The sequence below is a fragment of the Monodon monoceros genome, unplaced genomic scaffold (genome assembly GCF_005190385.1).
Source record: "Monodon monoceros isolate NGI ecotype Baffin Bay Population unplaced genomic scaffold, NGI_Narwhal_1 Super_Scaffold_9, whole genome shotgun sequence".
Taxonomy (NCBI): domain Eukaryota; kingdom Metazoa; phylum Chordata; class Mammalia; order Artiodactyla; family Monodontidae; genus Monodon; species Monodon monoceros.
Genome location: NW_021703786.1, coordinates 22,458,333 through 22,479,305, shown reverse-complemented (window position 1 = coordinate 22,479,305; position 20,973 = coordinate 22,458,333). Strand labels below are relative to the sequence as shown.

Sequence of the window (20,973 nt, the reverse complement as noted above, 5' to 3'; positions counted from 1 at the left end):
GCTCCCCTTTAGGAATTGCATGCTTGACCTTCCAGAGAGAGAAGAGCTTCTGAGACACTCAGTTGCTTTCTAAACTAACAGACCTATCTCTTCAGGTCCAAGATTACTTAACATTTTGCATCAAAAGGGGGTTTCATGAATATGAGCGGTGCCAATTTATAATATGGGATAAGTAAAGATTCAACTTAAATGCTGAAGTTTTTGAGAAAAACTCTATTAAGATAACTTGTTCTCATGTTGATGTAATCTCTCATCATATTTTATTCTACTGAGAAAGCTTTGACATTTTAAAAAGTTATTTTAAAATTTTTCTAAAAATGTAATCAATTTACAAAAGCCTCAAGGGAAGAACAGACAAAATTAGCCCAGCACCATATGGTAAAACAACTGTAGACACCAAGAACAGCCTAGAAACAATTTCTGTACCTCAGAATCTAATGCTTTTGTCAGATCAATATGATAAAAGAAAGCCATACCTCCTATGCACCAACAATAAATTTAGGGCATACGAACAAGAAGGCACTTTGGCCTGCACTGTGAAACACGAAGGTAATGAATACCCTCTGTGGAGTTCATATTCCTAAATAAATGCTTCTTTGTTTAGGATATCCACTGGCTTCCAAGAGATTTTCTAAGGCAGAAACCACTGAAATAATCCAGTGAGAAATGACCACTGCAACTATAGCTGAGCCAAGGGATAAAAGATGAGCTAATCCATATATTTAGTAACAGATGTGGTCTTCTTACCCCTGGCACCCAAGAAGTGGCAGTCCCAGGGTGGCAACAGAACGGGAACACCATCCCATCCTTCTCAAAATATTCCAAAGTATACTGACATCTGGAATTTACTTTGAAATTTGTAAAAAATGATGCGTGGTTAAAGAGATGGGCAGATAGATAGATATGTGATAAAAATAATAAAATATTAATGATATAATCAAGGCAAGTAAACGAGGGTTTACTGTAAAATTGTCCTTTTTTGGGGTATATCCAAAAATTTTCCTAGTAAAGTGTTGAAGAAAAATACACAAAGAGGAAAAACATTCCAACAGGGTATACAAATAAGACAAGCTTTGGAAGGCAGTTTTTTAAAGAAATTTAATAACCACTCAAGACTCAGATCTGTGTGTGCATCTCTTCAATGCAAATTAGGCTTGTGACAGACAAATGAATGCTCTCTAGGAAACAGTCTCTGTGAGACCATTAATACAAATAATTATATATCTAGGCTTATAGAGAAAACTGACCTTTCTTTAACTATGGCAAAGTGTAAACATTTAAAAAACAAACAAAAGTGCGTTAAGGCTAACAGACCAGCTCGTCCAAATGCAAATATAAACAGCTGCAGCAAGAGGAAAAGGGGAAGGGGAAGGGGAAGTGGGGGCAAAAGAGCTCTAACTGGATTTAGACTAAAGCTTATTTACTCATGGAAAACAACTATGAATCATCTTAAAAGAAGTCAGTCACAGGACTGGCAGAAGAAAGGGTGTGTGTAATACAGACAAAGGTCTGGTGCAAACAGGAGCAGAGTTGTATTTCCTCACATTCTTCCATTATGGCTGCACAGCCTAGCCTGGAAGTACCTCTGTTCCTCAGAACAAAAGATAATTTCAGGCTTATTCTTAGGGTTCAGGCCATGTATGCTATTCCCTACACAGAGCAGAGGATAAAAACATGTTCTTCAGACAAAACCTGGTATCACTTTAGTGCCAAACGTAAGTCAAAAAACATGCTTATTTTTTTCTCAAGTATATTTATTAAACCAAGGCAGGGCTCATTTGTCTACTGAGTTTCTAGAAGGCTCATTATTCCATTTACAAGAGTCAAATCTCTTTAGGATCTGTTCCTTATTTATGGCACTAAGGAATAGGACCACAATCGGCAGGTACTCCTACCCCAGGAAATGAGTTTTGGAAGAATGTAAAGCAATTTGAAGCAGGTCCTAGAAAACAATCTAAAGATAATAGCTTGAGAAATGTTCATTCCAGATAACTTCTGTTTAAAAAAAAAAAAAAGATTAAATAAAGCAGAGTCACTTTTTGGGTGAGCAGGGAAACATAGAGAGCAGGGTGGGTAAAACCGTGGACTCAGAGCCAGGATGCTTCAGCTTGCATCCAGTCTCTGTTACTTATGGGCTGTGCGACCTTAGGATAGTGACTTATGTTCTTGGTATCTCAGTTTTCCTTATCTTTAAAACAGGGATAACCATGACATGTGAGGATTAAAATGAGTTAATGCATGTAGTGTGCCTAGGACAGAGTCTGCTGGTTAACTCTGGTAGCTGCTACTACTATCCACACGATCAAGCCAAAAAAGAATCCAGTGTAACATAATCACCTCCCTCCCACACACATTTATTTAAAACAAACATAATGAAAAGGATATTGAGAACATACTGGCTCTCTTGGAGCCCTCATCCCTTTGAGTTTCTGACTTATGTCCCTTCTCCCTTTCACCCCCACCCCCCTGCAACATTTTGAAAGGGCCATGCTTGCCATCTTCACTTCCACAGCAGTAACTCATCCTAGCCTGGCTTCCTCCCATGTTACTCTGTTGAAATTGTTTTAGGTAATAACACTAAAGACTTTCTAAATTTTAAGTCCAATGAATTATTTTCAGTCTTTATAGTTAACCATGCTTTAGTATTTAACACTTCTAATGAATCCCCACTTTTTGAAATACATTCTGTTCTTGGGCTTTACATAATAACACTTTCTTCTAGTTCTTTTTTTGGTCCTCTCTTCCTGATATATCTTTAATGATTCCTCCTCTTCTGCCCATCCCTAAAATATTGCCAATCTTAGGTTCTATATTTTATTATTTTTTTCTTCTTCATGATCTCCCTGGGTAATCTCAAAGGAACAGACTGATGGCTTTTATAACCATCTAAGTGGTGATGGTTTATATATCTGTTCCAGATCCCATTCCTAAACTCCTGTATAGCATTTCCAGCAATTTACAAGAGTTATCTATGTGGATTTCCAATAGATATCTCAAACTTAAAATGTTTAGAACTAAAGTTATTTTCTCACTCACCTTAACCTAGTCTTTATTTTCCATTCATCATCTCAGTTAATGAAATATCATCACCTGCCTGGTCTCCCAAGACAGTAACTTGGGACTCACCAGGATTTCTTCTTTCTTGACCTTTACATCTAATTTGTCACAGGTCCTATCAATTATTCTTGAGGAATATCTCCCAGATATAATTCCTGTTTTCTTTTCCCATTCCACTGTTACTCAAAATGATATAATCTTTGGAGGTGTTGCCAGATTACTCTAAGCCTCAGTTTTGTTATCTGTAAAATGAGGATAATACGAACATCTATCTCATAAGGCTAAACAAGAAAATGTACATTAAGTTTGTAGTTCAGAAGCTAGTTAATCCTCAATGAATGACAGTCGTATAGTTCAGATTCTCAACATCTCTTGCTTTTTACCATGTACTTAAACAAGCTTTTAATGAATAACTTTGCATTCCACACATCCCTCCTGTATACAGTCATCAATGATATGTATCTGATATAATCATTTCAGCCCCTACACTTCTACCCTCATATCTCATCAACTTACCCTACCACAATCACCCAACCTAGTAAGTCCTTATTAACTAGGACAGTTCTTGTCACAGGGTATGTACATTTAATAACATTTAATAAATGAATTAGTGAATGAAAACAGTGAATATGAATTTTCCATTCTTAACTGCAGGGAAATGTTTATAGACTTGGCTTTGGTAGGACAGCAGGGCTACAGGAAGACAGTTATAGGATACAAACCAAAGTCTTTGAAAATCACTTGAACCATATTATAATAAAAAGAAATGAATCATTTGTTTGACACCTTTCAAGGATAAATTCCTGTTTAAAGGCTTCTGTCATAAACAAGAGGGCCATTAAGTAACAAGACATTCAGGGAAGAAAAACTGTTATTTTCGAAGCTCTGTACACATCACAGGCAAGGCCTGGATGCTGGCCAAGACACAAACAATCATATTCCTACAGGAAGCTGGGGGAAGGGAGAAAATGTGCCTTAGAACTAGTGTCCAGAGAGGACAGGATATACTTTTTTAAAGACTAGTTTTCCTTTCTTTTAGAAAAGTTACTGAGAAGGCTGAAGTCACACATATCCACTTAGTAACTAAAGTCTTGCTAATGTGACATGTGGGATTTATTCTGTGCAAATAATAACCATATTTTTCTTCATCATTATAAGTATGTATTTTAGCTTACAGAAAACCCAATTCTAACTCTCAAGCCAGTCATTTTCTAAGGAGAGATGGGTTGATGCTCTGGTTCATTTCATCTATAATTTTCTTTTTAAAAATCTGACATGAATTTCCACTTCTGGCGAAGGAGAAACAAGGACTAGATTTGCCCTCCCACCTAAAACAACTCCAGAACAAACATATAAAGCTCTAGACAAAGTATATGAAATGACGGTTTTCAAGACACTAGACACAGGTAATGAAAAATAGTAATCCCTGAGAGATGAAAAACAAATGAGGTAAACCCTATGCCCACTCACAACTTTGAGAAAATTTTCAGACCACTATGGAGGGAGACAGAGCCCAGTCAGATTCTGGCAGACTCCCTTAGTTGAGTAGACTGAGCTGAGAATCCAGGGAGACCAAGGCAGCCACTGTTCAAAGAACAGAGTACTGGAAAGGAGAGAGCTGTACAGAAATAATTCTGGAGACCTGTGGGGAGTAACCCTTGAGTAATCAGCAGGATAGTGATTAGCACAAGTATGAGGATTGGAGACAAGAGTATCTGCAGCTTACACTGGGCCAGGAATAGTGCCTGCTCCTATCAGCCAGAATGGAAAACCTCACAATGCACAGGACATTGGATAAATCCAGGAAGACCTTGACTCAGTCGTATAGAATAATGAGACCTGTAAATATTGTTCTGGTTCTACTCAACAAATTTTAAAGGCAAGACCCAAAATTGATCATACTGTTTCCAAATAAGTCACATTCCAGAAAAAAGCTGAAGAATATTTATAGGAATACAAAAATATCCAACACTCGATAAGGTAAAACTCCCGATGTCTGGCATCCAAATGAAGATTATCAGGCAAGCAGAAAGAAGCAGGAAAATATGAGCCATAAGTAGGAGAAAAACCAATCAACCGAAACTGACCCAGAACTGACCCAGATGTTAGAATTAGCAGAGAAAAGTATTAAAACCACGACTATATTCTATCTGTTCAAAAGGGACAGGGAAGATACAAAAGACCCACGTTGTGCTTCTACAGAAAAAAACATCAGAAATGAAAAATACACTAGATGGGATTTGGGACAAATCTGACATTACAAAAGAAAAGATGAGTAACCTTGAAGACACAGTAATAAAAACAATGCAAGGGCTTCCCTGGTGGCGCAGTGGTTGAGAGTCCACCTGCCAATGCAGGGGACAAGGGTTTGTGCCCCCGGTGCGGGAGGATCCCACATGCCGCGGAGCGGCTGGGCCCATGAGCCATGGCCGTTGAGCCTGCGCGTCCGGAGCCTGCGCTCCGCAACGGGAGAGGCCCCAACAGTGAGAGGCCCACGTACCGCAAAAAAAAACAAACAAAAAAAACAATGCAAAATGAAATACACAGAGAAAAAAGAGATAAACATAAAAAAATTATTTAAAAAAATAAAAAGAACATCTGTGAACTGTGGGACAACTCCAAGTGGTTAAGTATAGGTGTAACTGGAGTCCTTAAAGGTGGAGGACAAAAAAACGTATTTAACAAAATTAATGCACAGAAATCTCTGGCATTCCTATATACTAATGACGAAAAATCTGAAAGTGAAATCAAGAAAACACTCCCATTTACCACTGCAACAAAAAGAATAAAATATCTAGGAATAAACCTACCTAAGGAGACAAAAGACCTGTATGCAGAAAATTATAAGACACTGATGAAAGAAATTAAAGATGATACAAATAGATGGAGAGATATACCATGTTCTTGGATTGGAAGAATCAACATTCTGAAAATGACTCTACTACCCAAAGCAATCTATAGATTCAATGCAATCCCTATCAAACTACCACTGGCATTTTTCACAGAACTAGAACAAAAAATTTCACAATTTGTTTGGAAACACAAAAGACCCCGAATAGCCAAAGCAATCTTGAGAACGAAAAAAGGAGCTGGAGGAATCAGGCTCCCTGACTTCAGACTATACTACAAAGCTACAGTAATCAAGACAGTATGGTACTGGCACAAAAACAGAAAGATAGATCAATGGAATGGGATGGAAAGCCCAGAGATAAACCCACACACATATGGACACCTTATCTTTGATAAAGGTGGCAGGAATGTACAGTGGAGAAAGGACAGCCTCTTCAATAAGTGATGCTGGGAAAACTGGACAGGTACATGTAAAAGTATGAGATTAGATCACTCCCTAACACCATACACAAAAATAAGCTCAAAATGGATTAAAGACCTAAATGTAAGGCCAGAAACTATCAAACTCTTAGAGGAAAACATAGGCAGAACACTCTATGACATAAATCACAGCAAGATCCTTTCTGACCCACCTCCTAGAGTAATGGAAATAAAAACAAAAATAAACAAATGGGACCTAATGAAACTTCAAAGCTTTTGCACAGCAAAGGAAACCATAAACAAGACCAAAAGACAACCCTCAGAATGGGAGAAAATATTTGCAAATGAAGCAACTGACAAAGGATTAATCTCCAAAATTTACAAGCAGCTCATGCAGCTCAATAACAAAAAAACAAACAACCCAATCCAAAAATGGGCAGAAGACCCAAATAGACATTTCTCCAAAGAAGATATACAGACTGCCAACAAACACATGAAAGAATGCTCAACATCATTAATCATTAGAGAAATGCAAATCAAAACTACAATGAGATATCATCTCACACCGGTCAGAATGGCCATCATCAAAAAATCTAGAAACAATAAATGCTGGAAAGGGTGTGGAGAAAAGGGAACACTCTTGCACTGCTGGTGGGAATGTGAATTGGTTCAGCCACTATGGAGAACAGTATGGAGGTTCCTTAAAAAACTACAAATAGAACTACCATATGACCCAGCAATCCCACTACTGGGCATATACCCTGAGAAAACCATAATTCAAAAAGAGTCATGTACCAAAATGTTCATTGCAGCTCTATTTACAATAGCCCGAAGATGGAAACAACCTAAGTGCCCATCATCAGATGAATGGATAAAGAAGATGTGGCACATATATACAATGGAATATTACTCAGCCATAAAAAGAAACGAAATTGAGCTATTTGTAATGAGGTGGATAGACCTAGAGTCTGTCATACAGAGTGAAGTAAGTCAGAAAGACAAAGACAAATACCGTATGCTAACACATATATATGGAATTTAAGAAAACAATGTCATGAAGAACCTAGGGGTAAGACAGGAATAAAGACGCAGACCTACTGGAGAACGGACTTGAGGATATGGGGAGGGGGAAGGGTGAACTGTGACAGGGCGAGAGAAAGTCATGGACATATACACACTAACAAACGTAAGGTAGATAGCTAGTGGGAAGCAGCCGCATGGCACAGGGATATTGGCTCGGTGCTTTGTGACAGCCTGGAGGGGTGGGATAGGGAGGGTGGGAGGGAGGGAGACGCAAGAGGGAAGAGATATGGGAACATATGTATATGTATAGCTGATTCACTTTGTTGTAAAGCAGAAACTAACACACCGTTGTAAAGCAATTATACTCCAATAAAGATGTTAGAAAAAAACATTTAAATAAATAATGGCTATGAAATTTCCAAATATGACAAAAACTATAAACTTACTGATCCAGGAAACTCAATGAGCCCCAAGGCAAGAAACATGAAGAAAATGACACCAAGACACATCACAGTCAACTTGCTCAAAACCAGTGATAAATAGAAAAAAAATGCAGCCACAGAATAAAAAGACACATTAAGTACAGAGGAACAAAGATAAGGATGACAGCAGATCTGTTGTCAAAAACAATGCAAATGAGAAGGTAGTAGACCTAAAGCTTTAAATTATGAGAAGAAAAAACATGTCAATCTGGAATTCTATACCCACCGAAAATATCTTTCAAAAATAACGATGAAATAAAGATTTTCAGACATATAAAAGCTGAAAAAAATTAATAATTAGTTACCAGCAGACCCATAACATAAGAAATGTTAAAAGAAGTCCTTTAGGCAGAAGAAAAATGACATCAGATAGAAAAATACGACAAAAGAAATGAAGAGCACCAGAAATGGGAACTATGTGGATTAACATATAAGATTTTTTTCACAACTCTTTAAAAGATAACTGACTTTTATATGGTGGGGTTTACAACATTTAGATAAATAAACTGTCTCACAACAATAACATAAAGGCTCAGAGGAGAGAAACAGAAATACACTATTGTGCAGAAAAGAGTTAACATAACAGGCCTAAGACTACTAACCCTTAGAAAGCCTGCTTACAAGATTGGCCCTTACTGAAGTTTGGGAACGTGGATTTCAAGAGGATTCACACCATTCCAAGAACTAAGAAGAATGGCTCACTGTGCCTAATTTGTTTGTACAAACAATATTGTTTATGCTGGATACTTGCTTTTCTTCTGGAAGTCTGGAATTTTGGTATTTTTTTTTAGGCAAGGAGGTCTATGTGACCAGACCCCCATAAAAATCTTGGGCACTGAATCTCTAATGAGATCTCCTGGTAGACATTTCACACAGGTCACAACTTATTGCTGGAGGAATTAAGTGCATGTTGTGTGACTTCACTGAGAGAGAACACTTGGAAGCTTGTGTCCACTTTCCTCTGTACTTTTGCCCATCTACCTTTCCCTTTGCTGATTTTGTTTTGTATCATTCTACTGTAATAAAGCATAGCTATGGGAATGACTATATGCTGAGTACTGTGAGTCCTCCTAGTGAATCAGTGAACCTGAGGGACACCCCAGACACAAGTATTATAAAGGCCTTGAAAAATTTACCAAGATAGACCATATTCTGGCTCATGAAAAATTCTGGATAAATTTAAAAGAATTCATGCTGTTCAAAGTGTGTTCTTTGACCATAACAGAACTAAGTTAGAAATCAACAGCAGAAATATATCTGGAAATTCCCCAGAAATATCCATGAGATGAAGAAGAAATCAAAAAGCAAATTAGTATTTTGAACTGGATGAAAGTGAAAATACAAAATCTGTGAAATACAGCTAAAGCAGTACTTAACAGGGGAATTTATAGCATTAAAATGTCTATATTAGAATAGAAGAAAGGTCTATGTCAATGACCTCACCGTTTACCTTAGCAAATTAGCAAATAAAGAAAAAAATCCCAAAGCAAGCAGAAGAAAGGAAATAATAAAAATCGGAGTGGAAATAAAACAGTAAACAGAAAAACAACAGAAAAATTAATGAAAATAAAAGATTTAATAAGCTCAATAAAACTGATAAATCTCTAAGCAGACTAATAAGGAAAGAAAGAGAAGACATATCAATAAGGATAGAATCAAGAATGAGGGGTAACATGACTACAGATGAAAAGGGTAAGAGATAACTATGAACAATTTTACACCAATAAATTCAACAGGTTATATAAAATAGACAAATTTCTTGAAAGACACAAACTAATGAAGCCCACTAAAAAAACCCACACGTGACCTGAATAGCCTATATCTACTAAAGTAATTGAATTGATAGTTAAAACCTTCCCATAATTAAAACTGCAGACCCTGATGGCTTCATGAGCAAAAACCAATCATTTAAGGAAGAAATAACATCTATTTTACACAAACTCTTTATAAAACTAAAGAGGAGAGAATACTTTCTCATTACTATGGTATTAAAACCAGACAAAGGCATTGCAAGAAAACTATAACCCAATATATCTCATGAACACAGATGAAAAAAATATATAAAAATTATAGTAAATTGAAGCCAATATAAAAAAATACACCATGATTAAGTGGATTTTATACTAGGAATTCAAAGTTGGCTTAACATTTGAAAAATCAATGTAATTCATCATATTAGTAAAGCAAAAAAGAAAACCATATGATTATTTCCACAGATATAGAAAAACCACTTGACAAAATCCAACATAAACTCCTGATTAAAAAATAAAAAATCAAACAACTCTTACAAACTAACAATAGTAGGGGAACAACCTCAACCTGATAAAGTGCATCTACTGAAAACCTATCACTAACGTATCTCATGGTGAAAGACTGAATGCTTTCTCTCAAAGATCAGAATAAGGTAAGGATTTCTGCTCTCTTTGCTTCTATTCAACAATGTACTAGTTCTAGTCAGAGTCACAAGATAAGAAAAAGAAAAAGGAAGAAGTAAAACTATGTTTGCAGACTATATGATTATCTTAATGTAGAAAATCCTATGGAATCTATAAAAAAGTCATTACAGGGGGCTTCCCTGGTGGCGCAGTGGTTGAGAGTTCACCTGCCAATGCAGGGGACACAGGTTCGTGCCCCGGTCCGGGAAGATCCCACATGCCGCGGAGCGGCTAGGCCTGTGAGCCATGGCCGCTGAGCCTGCACGTCCGGAGCCTGTGCTCCGCAATGGGAGAGGCCACGACAGTGAGAGGCCCGCGTACCGCAAAAAAAAAAAAAGTCATTAGAAATAATAAATGAGTTTAGCAAGGTTTCAGGATACAGAAGCAATAGCAAGGTTTCAGGATATTCAGAAGCAATATACAAAAATCAATAGTACTTCTATGTAATTGTTCACTAGCAATGAACAATTAGAAACAGAAAGCAATACTATTTATAATAGCGTAAGAAATATGAAATACTGAAGGATAAATATGACAAAATATGTTCAACCTCTGTACATCTACAAAACATTGCTGAGAGAAGTTAAGGAAAACCTAAATGAATGGAGAGATATATTATGTTCATGGATTGGAAGATTCAACATTGATAAGAAGTCAGTTTTCCTCAAATTGATCTACAGATCCAATGCAATCCCCATCAAAATTCCAGCAGGCTTTATGGGTAGAAATTTACAAGGTTTCATATGGAAATACAAAGAACCTGGAATAGCCAAAACAATTCTGAAAATGAACAACAACATTGGAAGGTTAACAATACCTGATTTTAAGCTTTATTATAAAGCTACAGTAATCAAGAAGGTGTGGTATTAGTATTAAGATAAGACAAACAGATGAATGGAACAGAAGCAGTCCAGAAACAGATCCATACATATATGGATGACTGATTTTTGACAGTGCAAAGGTGCAAAAGGAATTCCGTAGAGGAAGAACAGTATTTGCAACAAATGATGTTAGAACAGTTGTATATCTACATGCGAAAAACAAAAACCCAGAAAACTTTGATACATATCATGCACTGCACCACATACAAAAATTAACTCAAAATCAATCACAGACCTAAACGTAAAACCTAAAACTGTAAAACATCTAGAATACAGGAGAAAATATTTGTAACTTTGGGTTTGTCAAAGAAATCTTAGATACAACACCAGAAGAACAATCCATCAAAGGCAAAAATTCATAAACTGGACTTCTAAAAACTTCTGTTCTTTAAAAGATACTGTTAAGAGAATGAAAAGACAAGCCAAAAACTGGGAAAACATATTTGCAAAGTACCCATCTGATAAAGGACTTGTATCCAAATTATATAACAAATCCTTGAAACTCATTAATAAGAAAAGAAACCATCCAATAAAAGGGGACAAAATATTTGAACAGACACTTGACTAAAAAAGATATTTGATGGCAAATAATCATATGAGATGATTAACAATAAGCACAATGTTGTACATCAGATCCCTAGAACTTTTTCATCTTGCATGACTCAAACTTTATATGCCCAATCAACAGCAACTCTCCGTTTTCCACTCCCTGCAGGTCTTAGCAACCACCATCCGGCAATTAGTGTTTATATGCAACTGTTTCCCATCCCTAACACCCCGGTGTACTGAACTATGTACAATAAGCCATCGTATTGCTATTATTATATTACTTAAAGCTTTTTATATTATATTGTCTATGACATAGGATAGCATGGTGGTTAAGAGCACAGGCTCCAGAGTCTTCCACATATGAAATGAATCCTTGCACTGCCAATTACTAGACCTGTAACTCTAAGCAAGTTACTTAATCTCTCTAAGTCCCAGTTTCCTTACTACCCCACTTGCATCAAAGCATTGTGAGGATTAAATAACATGTTTAAAGCTCTTAACACTGGGTCTATAAAGAATAAGAACTCCAATAAATGTAAGCTATCATTTTTATCTGTTTAAAAGTGCCCCATTCTCAGCATTTGTCTTAGTGTTTTAAGAAGTCTACTGTATTCTACTAATGTGGGGATAAAAAAGGGAAAAGGCTTATTTGCCTCTTGAAAATAATACTTTGAGTCTCTGAAAAACTTGTATATTAAACTTCAGCTTTCTGACATCGGTCTTATAGAAAAACATTTGTTGAGAAAAACCTGGAATCATTGCTGAGTGGAATTTTCAGGAAGGGAACAATGATCCTTGAAAAATAGTGGAAGAAATAGGGAAAATCCAATTCTCCTAAATGTTGCTACTTTTCACATGTTTCCTCACATTTAATCTCTCAAAATGTGGGGAAAGTATAAGAATGGTAAACCTTTAAAAATGTGAAACATCTGATAAAAGAATTATATAACTATGTCAACATAGTTTTGTGCTATTAGATTGTTGGTCTTGAAGGTGAGATTTTTATTGGGGAATCAGAACTGGCTAATTACTTGAAATTTAAGATTAAACTTAAAAAATTAATTAATTAATTGGCTGTGTTGGGTCTTTGTTGCTGCACGCAGGCTTTCTCTAGCTGTGGTGAGCGGGGGGCTACTCTGTGTTGCAGTGTGCAGGCTTCTCATTGTGGTGGTTTCTCTTATTGCGGAGCACAGGCTCTAGGCGTGCGGGCTTCAGTAGTTGTGGCACATGGGCTCAGCAGTTGTGGCTCACGGGCTCTAGAGCACAGGCTCAGTAGTTGTGGCGCACGGGCTTAGTTGCTCCGCGGCATGTGGGGTCTTCCTGGACCAGGGATCGAACCCGTATCACCTGCATTTGCAGGCGGATTCTTAACCACTGCACCATCAGGGAAACCCAGATTCAACATTTTTAAAGTGAACACTCAGTGATGAAATAGCTATGGCCCTACAAAGGAAATTCTCCTGTGCTATATTTTATTAGTATCTGGGGAAGTTATTACACAAAAAATCTTTTATTACATACTGCAAGATTGGAACGCTTAGATCATTTTACTGAATCAAAAATGTTTTACAAAGTGTTACCTGAATAAATTTACTGGCATTACGGTTAGTTTAATAAGATTTAGTCACTTTTGGAGAAAATAATGATAGAAAGATTAACTGGGAAGCTATTCTTTAAATCTAATTTAGATCAAAACATAAAAATGGCTTAATAGTTATTTTTCTTTATTGCACTTAAGGCATTTAAAAATATTTTCAGTGATTTATTCTTGCAGAACTAGAAATCATGATTAGAATTTCTTTCATGTTACTCCACAGCCTTTCTTTAAGTAATGTGTTATTTAATGCGAGAGGTCAATACGTGCCCTGTTAGAAGATTAAATGGTTTATAGACTCTTCTCTTTCCCAAAGGCTAATTTTCCCTTTCAGGTCTTGTGGAGGAACTTTGTTGTATATTAGCCACTGTTTGTGCTTTCAAATTTTAAGACAGATTTACCAACTAAAGCTGGTTTATATAAAAACCAGATCTGTGTACTGATCTGGAGCTACTTTAACAAGCAGTGATCTGCTTTAAAAAACTACAGCTAGACTACTCCAAAAAGTATAAATCAGTTTTCTAGCAGACAAAGACATCCAGTTTGAGTACTGCATTTTCAAATTTTAGGGTACTTTGCAAAAGAGCTGGCTGGAGGTGAGAGGATCACCTCATACAACTAAAGCTTACAATCTACCCCAATATTTATATACAGGCAGTTATGTGTGTGCAACTTTATCTCTGGATTTTCGATTTACCTAAAAAGAAAGAAATTTTATCTTGTAAAAATAAAACAATGACCAGTGAGATAGAAAAGACTGATGGAAATATTCCCTTGTAAATGTGAGCTAGCCAGGCAATGATCAAGATGACTAAGCAACCTCAGGGATGTATGACTCAGTAGGCTAATGCAAGATTATTGGCTTCATGACATACATCTTAGCCATCTTCAGAAAGGATTCATTGTTTTGGAAAAGTAGGGGACTCACAAATGGCATGAAACACTGATTTTATTTGATAAAAATCCCATTTTTTGCTTTGACAAAGCCAAGTTAACTGTGTCAGGGTCAATTTCACATCAGTTCTGCCAATGAGTCAGACCATCATTTGCACATACGCCCCCAACCTAGTATCTATTAAAGCAGCTATTGATTAAATCCAATGCCTGTGAATGGCCATTTATGTAATGGGATTTAGTAAAAGTCCTAAGGAAACCAACACATATTGAGAAATGAAGTTTCAATTAGGAATGTATAATCTCTTTAAGCAGAATAGTGCGATGATGATTTCATATCAGGCAGGTTCCAGAGTCTTATCAATAATAATCTGTTGTTAATTTACCCCAAGGAGCTACTATTCAAAGTCATTATGCTATGATTTGCTTTGTGTATTTTTTTTTTTTTCCCCCGGTACGCAGGCCTCTCACTGTTGTGGCCTCTCCCGTTGCGGAGCACAGGCTCCGGACGCGCAGGCTCAGCGGCCATGGCTCACGGGCCCAGCCGCTCTGCGGCATGTGGGATCTTCCCGGACCGGGGCACGAACCCGTGTCCCCTGCATCGGCAGGCGGACTCTCAACCACTGCGTCGCCAGGGAAGCCCTGCTTTGTGTATTTTAACTTCCCTTGGTTCCATTTATATATTCTTTCTTCAGATTTATTACATTTATCCATAAAAACCAACATCCTCTTCTTCCCTTTTACTGGACAGTAAACAGTTTCTTTATCTGGGTAAAAAGAGATTCCATTAAGGTGGTCAGAGAGAGTGAGAGGTTTCAGGTCTAGCATGACCCCACATTTACACAAGGTGATTAAATTAAAAATGGACCCTGAAAATAATTTTTAAAACTTGACTTAAAAACTTTAAGATTTCAAATTAATATCTGTCAAGGACATTATTAGGCTTTGGGACTTAAAAGGCACATGTAGTAGGTTAACTAGCTGTATACTCTGCATTAGGACACAATCTACTGTAACTATTTTGTCATTGGAGCTCAAGCTCTTGGATGGTTGACAGCTAGAAATCTACTGACTTGCTGCACTAAGATCCTGGACAGTGCACTTATGTGACCTCCTCCCCACTGTTGGGCTGGGTCTCTGGAAACATCAATTTTGGGAGAACAGTTGTTCAAAACAGCTGTCTTGAGAAGTAAAAAAAAAAAAAAAGACTTTTTACTAATGAAGCAAATGTTAATGTTAATACTGAACTTGAAGATCCAAACTGTAGCTGATGGGTTACCTCAGCAACTTCTGCTTCAGCAGTCAAAAGACTATTATTATGATCAAACAACTGCAGTTATTATTAAGATAACTGTTAAATGAACTATGCCTGTACTATTAAACCATGTTCATGAATAACTTCTAACCAACTCTCAAACTACACTTTTCCACATTTCTGTAAACAGGCTGCGTGATCCTTAAAGGCATAAAACTTATCTTCAGTTACAGTGGTATCCTCTAAACCAGTCTTTCTTAGTGTGATCTTGGGACCCCTGGGGCTTCTCAAGACACTTTCACGGGTCCACAAAGGCAAAACTATTTTCATAATATTAAGAGATTATTTGTCTTTTTCCACTCTTATTCTCTCACAAGGGTAGGGTGGAATTTTCCAGAGCTTACATTAACACTTAATGTGTATACTATTAAAAAAAAAAAAAGAATAGGTATTTTAACAATTTATCAGTTCTAATTTAATATGGTAAATATCAATCAATACAACTCATATAACACAAGCTTTTTAGGGTCCTCAATAATTTTTTAAGGTGGAAAGAGGTCCTGGGACCAAAAAGTTTGAGAACCACTGCTCTGAACAAAATAGTGCAGGACTGCCTGTATGAAGGGCCCAATAAATGCTTGCCATCTCTTCATATATTACAGTGATTTTACTTCAGATAATCTCTGTACTTGAAATCAGTCAGTTAATTTAGTACCCACTGGATATACTACAGTGTACATGACTACCTTCTTCTGAAGATCCAGGGTCATTTAAAACCGGAATTGTGATTTAAAAACTATTTCATAGGACTTGTTTGAGTTATACTTTAAAATACAGAAAGATATACCTCTAATGTAGAAAGAGATACCTTAATGTACACTAAAAAAAGTTTTCAATCACTTTATTACTTTTTTGGGGTAAAGCTGTTTTACTTCAATCATAACCAGAGTTAGCGGAAGATATAAAACTGAAATACGACTGCAATTTGTATGTTCCTTAAAATAAAAGTAGAAAACATGATGTGACATGATTTTTTAAAATTATACCAGGAAAACAATATGATTCTGTTTCTATAGTAAAGTGTACTGTTTCGGATATAATAACCACAAGTTATAAAGGCTTGCCAAACAGGTCTACAGAAACACAAGGAAAATCTGTCCAAGTTTGCTTTCCTTTCTTGTTAATGTCTAAGCTACAGAGTTCATTTGTAAATAGTAATCAAGATAACATGTTTTTGAGGGAAGGTTATTGTCTAGGGCTTCAAAGTTCTAAATTAAAGTATGCTAATTTTAGAAGATAAAATACTGCTTAGTAAACACCCTGTCTCTTATGGATTAATACACTCAACTGGATGGCATGTTCCAACCCTTTGGACTGCTAAAAGAAAACTTATTGAAAGAAAAGACAGCTTTAAGGAACTGAAACACTAATACCACAGCACACTCATCAACGGACAAACTCCATCTTTAAGTATTAATGTAAGCAGTAAGTTGAAACCCTATCTGCAAGGGATATGAAATTAGTTTTGTTAGGAATGCATTATTCAGGTGGAGAGCTTCCTAAAGATTTAGGTATGCTTTGGAAAAATCTTTGGAGGCACTTTGGTTTTACTGAATGTTTAGGCTGAAGCTCAGTGAAATGGAAAAGATTTTCGTTGTATTCTATACACAGCTGATATCTATGTGTAAACATCAAGCTCACCAGAATGTATCCGTCGAAGACCTTACTAAAATCTTTAGATACTGGAAGTAGACATGTGTCATCAAGTATCAATAAAACCCAACATGAAGAGTTCTCAAAAATACATAGCTGAAATCTGTCATTAATTTTGTTTTTGATGTAGTATAAAATCCATTATTCAATGACTAGCAAAGCAGAAAATAAAATCAACAATGTCAGTATGTTTTTCAGTAATGCAATGCAAGGTGATGCCAATGTGGCAGATTTTCAATCAAATCTGAAGGTCTATACAGATCAATAGTTATATCCCATCTTCTTTATTACGGTTATGCCTTCTGGTCATGGCACAAATAATTTAGTTGGCCTTTGAATAAAGTTATTCAGGCTTTGGACATGATCAGTATAGCAGCACTAAAGTAATACTTGACATAATTCCACTTTCTGGGATAAGCAACTAAGATGTGGCTAACTTAAGAAACGGCAAGCAGGATGGATAGGATTGGGAACTAAAACCATGACTAAGGCCATCAACTCACCACTGTTGATGGGAGGTATGGTAATTGTAGCAATACAACTAATTATTTTATACTCCTAGTTTCTGAGCCATCAGTGAAAAATGGTCAGCATAATGACTTCCAGAATGGACAGCAGGCATGTTTGAGTCCCCTCCTGTGTGAGTTATGCATGTGGCACTACACAGATTAGAGTAGGGCACAGGACAAGGGGTGAGGAGAAGAGCAAAGCAAAGATGCAAATAATCTATAAGATAAAATAAATAATGCACCTGATGTAGTAGAGCTATGGATTACTAGATACTAGAGAAAGCAGACCATCTGTTAAGACTATCACAGACAGTTTGGTTCACTTGAACAAACAAGAGGCACAAGCAGAGACACCAATAACAGGCCTCTCAACTAGACTGTGGTTATAACAAAATGAAAAGTCTTCAAAAACATCAGGTTCCTGACTGCAGAAGCATGTAGCATGCACAAAGGGTGTAAAGAAACAGGTGTCTGAATGGGAAAAGGATAAGTTGTTTAGATGTTGCCAGGACAGGACTAGAAGCAGTAAAATTCTAAGAAAATAAAAGTACTGTATGTCACTAGAAATGGCCACTAGAATGTAAATGAAATGCATTCTCTAGTGAAACAAATTAGCAGCATCAAGTTCACCTGCAATAGGGCTAGGGCTGAAACTGGTCAACAATTACTTCTAAAACCCAAGACCTTAAAAAGGTTATTTCCCCCATCAACCCCAGCCCTTTCCACTTGTTTTCTTTCAGAATTTCAAGGAATCAATGCTTCCAACTGTTGGTAATTACACTGCCTTTCTATGATGATGAGTACAATGTATTTGTGTTCATCTTGCTCTCTAGATTCAGCAGAAATGAACTGGTTACATGCTCACTTAAGGGAGGCTTAAATAGGTGTGGAAGTTGGAAACAAAGGAACTTTTTGCCTACTGCCCATTTCCATTTTCCCCTGGGCATCCCCATGCAAAGCCCTCTTGTGGTTCTAACCTCTTAAATCCTGTTGTGTGCGAGCACCGGCCATGCTCTGTCTTGGCATTCGAAGAGAAGTTCTCAAAGGTGTATGTCTCTGCTCATCCAGGTAAGCGAGGTCCTCCAAGTGGGTGGAGCTTGTGGCTGATAAGACAGAAGAGTTTAGTCAGAATACCTAAGTTTAGAAAACTGTCAGTCTGTATCTCCAGACTTCGGAATCAGAGCAGATACATTTACTGAGAATTTGCTCAACTCCAAGTCCTCATCAGTGTCTGGAACATGTGCCAGGAAAACATGTCAAGAGTTGTCTGCGGCTCCTTCACTACTATCAAATGCCTGAGCTTATAGAGAATACTAGCAACAAGTTGGCAAACACATTAGTACCTGGCAACAAAGACTATTAGTTTTTGCTTCTTTTGGGTCACAAATCCCATCTGTATAAACATCAGTGCAGAAATCTGTTCCAAATTATATTAAGCTAGAAAAGAACCATGAAGCTCTATTTCCAACATTTCTCATTCACGGTAAAGAATGAAATATGAAAACATCCTAAAAACAATTTTCACATGTGTGTATATATATGTATATAATGGAAAGGCAGGCACCTGGGACAATGGACAGAGAATTGCCAAATAGCATTTAGGGAACTGCCAATGTCTATGAATTCCAAAGAACGTGTTGTTGCTCTCTGAAGATGAAGGTCAAGCAACAGTGGCTTCCCACTGCATCTATAAATCCTTTAACCCCTAACCTAGCCACAAAAGAGACAGAGAAAATGGCAGAAGATGGGGGTAAAACGGCACTGCTACATACTGAGAGCTATTGAGTCCAAGAATCAGGAAGTGCTGAAGACAAAAAGCTTTTAACAAGAAAGAAAAAAACCCCCAAACTTCCATCAGAAAATGGTTATTTAGAGCTCATACGTGATTAATTAAACCGTTAATTCAATCTGTTGCCAACTATGTCAGATACTGTGCTGGGGGTTAGTTCAGTAATTCCATGACAATTATTTACTGAGAGACTCCTGTGTGCCAGGCTCTGTTCTTGGTGCCCTCGCTGGCTTCATTGCTAGTCTACCTCTGTGATATTTTGGAGTGGGTGAAAGGAAGCAAGCTGAGATCACTCTTGGCTGCTGAGCTCCAGTGAAGCAATGTCCACATCCTCAGTCAAGGTAAGACATAACAATAACATAAAGAGGGCTATGATAAATGGCACAAAGTCAGTTACAAAGTGCTCCATGAGCTGAAAAAGAGAGAGAAAAGATGGAGAAAATCGAAGAGAGGGGGAGGAAGAGAGAAAAGAATAAGAACAAGTGCAAGAGACGTATATTCCCCTCACCCTTCAATTACCCCAACTGTCTTATTTACCTGGATCTACCGGAAACCCACACAAAAGGAATTTATCCAAATTATACATATAGTTTCTATAAGGAAATAAAAGTCTTTGAAAGCTAGTCCAGGGAACTTAAACCAAGAAAGGGAAGCCAAATGACACATGACACACCAGAGAGAGGAAGAGAATAAATATCAGAAGAATGAAAGATAATCTCGATTTCTGCATTCTGAAATTTATCCAGAATAGATAACTTTCTAATCTCTTATTTAAAAACACTGGGGACAATTACACCATCCCCACTGGTTCTAATTTGGTTCTGTGAATTAGTTCTTTCTTATGTTTCATACAATCCCTCCTGTTTTAACCAAAGTCTATTTTCTTTTGCTAGGTTCTTTATCCATATGTGTGTAGCTACCAAAAAAAAAAAAAAAAGGTGGGGGGTGGGCAGCCCCCAGAAGTCCTGTCCCCACAGAGCCCTCCTTGGAGCTCAGAAATATTAGCATCAGCTGAGCATGGCCCCTTCACAGAGATGTTTGTTTCAGCTTTGTGGGGCCTCTCCCCCAAGCTTCTATGGTTTAATAATCCCAACCTCTTCTCATTTACAGGCTCAGAAGTGGTAGCTGCTTTCTGAAGTTGCTAAGTCCATGATATCTCAGTGTTCTCTTTTACCTTTTCAGTTCTTTAAAACCTAGTTAACAATTCTTTATGTATAACATCTTCTGTTAAAATATCTGTGTGGTTTCTGTCTCCTGGCTAGCCCCTGGCTGAGATAGCATAGAAAATAACTGAACAGCAATTCTTTTACTATGTGATGTTGATAATAAAGCAATATCACAGAACACAGATGTAAAAGATGTTTTAAAGGCCATCTAGACTAGAGGTCAGCAAACTATGGCCTGTGGATGAAATCTGGCCTGTCGCATAAAGTTTTACTGGAACACAGCCTTGCCTCTTTGTTTAAATAGCTGTTTACCATAGAGTTGAATGGTTTCAACACAGACCATATGGCCTGCAAAG

The 20,973-nt window shown here is 37.1% G+C and overlaps 1 protein-coding gene across 4 annotated transcripts in view; it reads right to left on the bottom strand.

The window, feature by feature from the left end:
* Positions 1 to 20,973, bottom strand: part of TANC2 (tetratricopeptide repeat, ankyrin repeat and coiled-coil containing 2) — a 348,234-nt gene that overhangs the window by 105,066 nt on the left and 222,195 nt on the right. For all 4 annotated transcript variants that reach the window (XM_029212661.1, XM_029212662.1, XM_029212663.1 and 1 more), the window contains one exon: positions 18,640 to 18,765. In XM_029212661.1, coding sequence (XP_029068494.1) covers positions 18,640 to 18,765 — 126 coding nt within the window. The remainder of the gene's footprint in view (positions 1 to 18,639; positions 18,766 to 20,973) is intronic.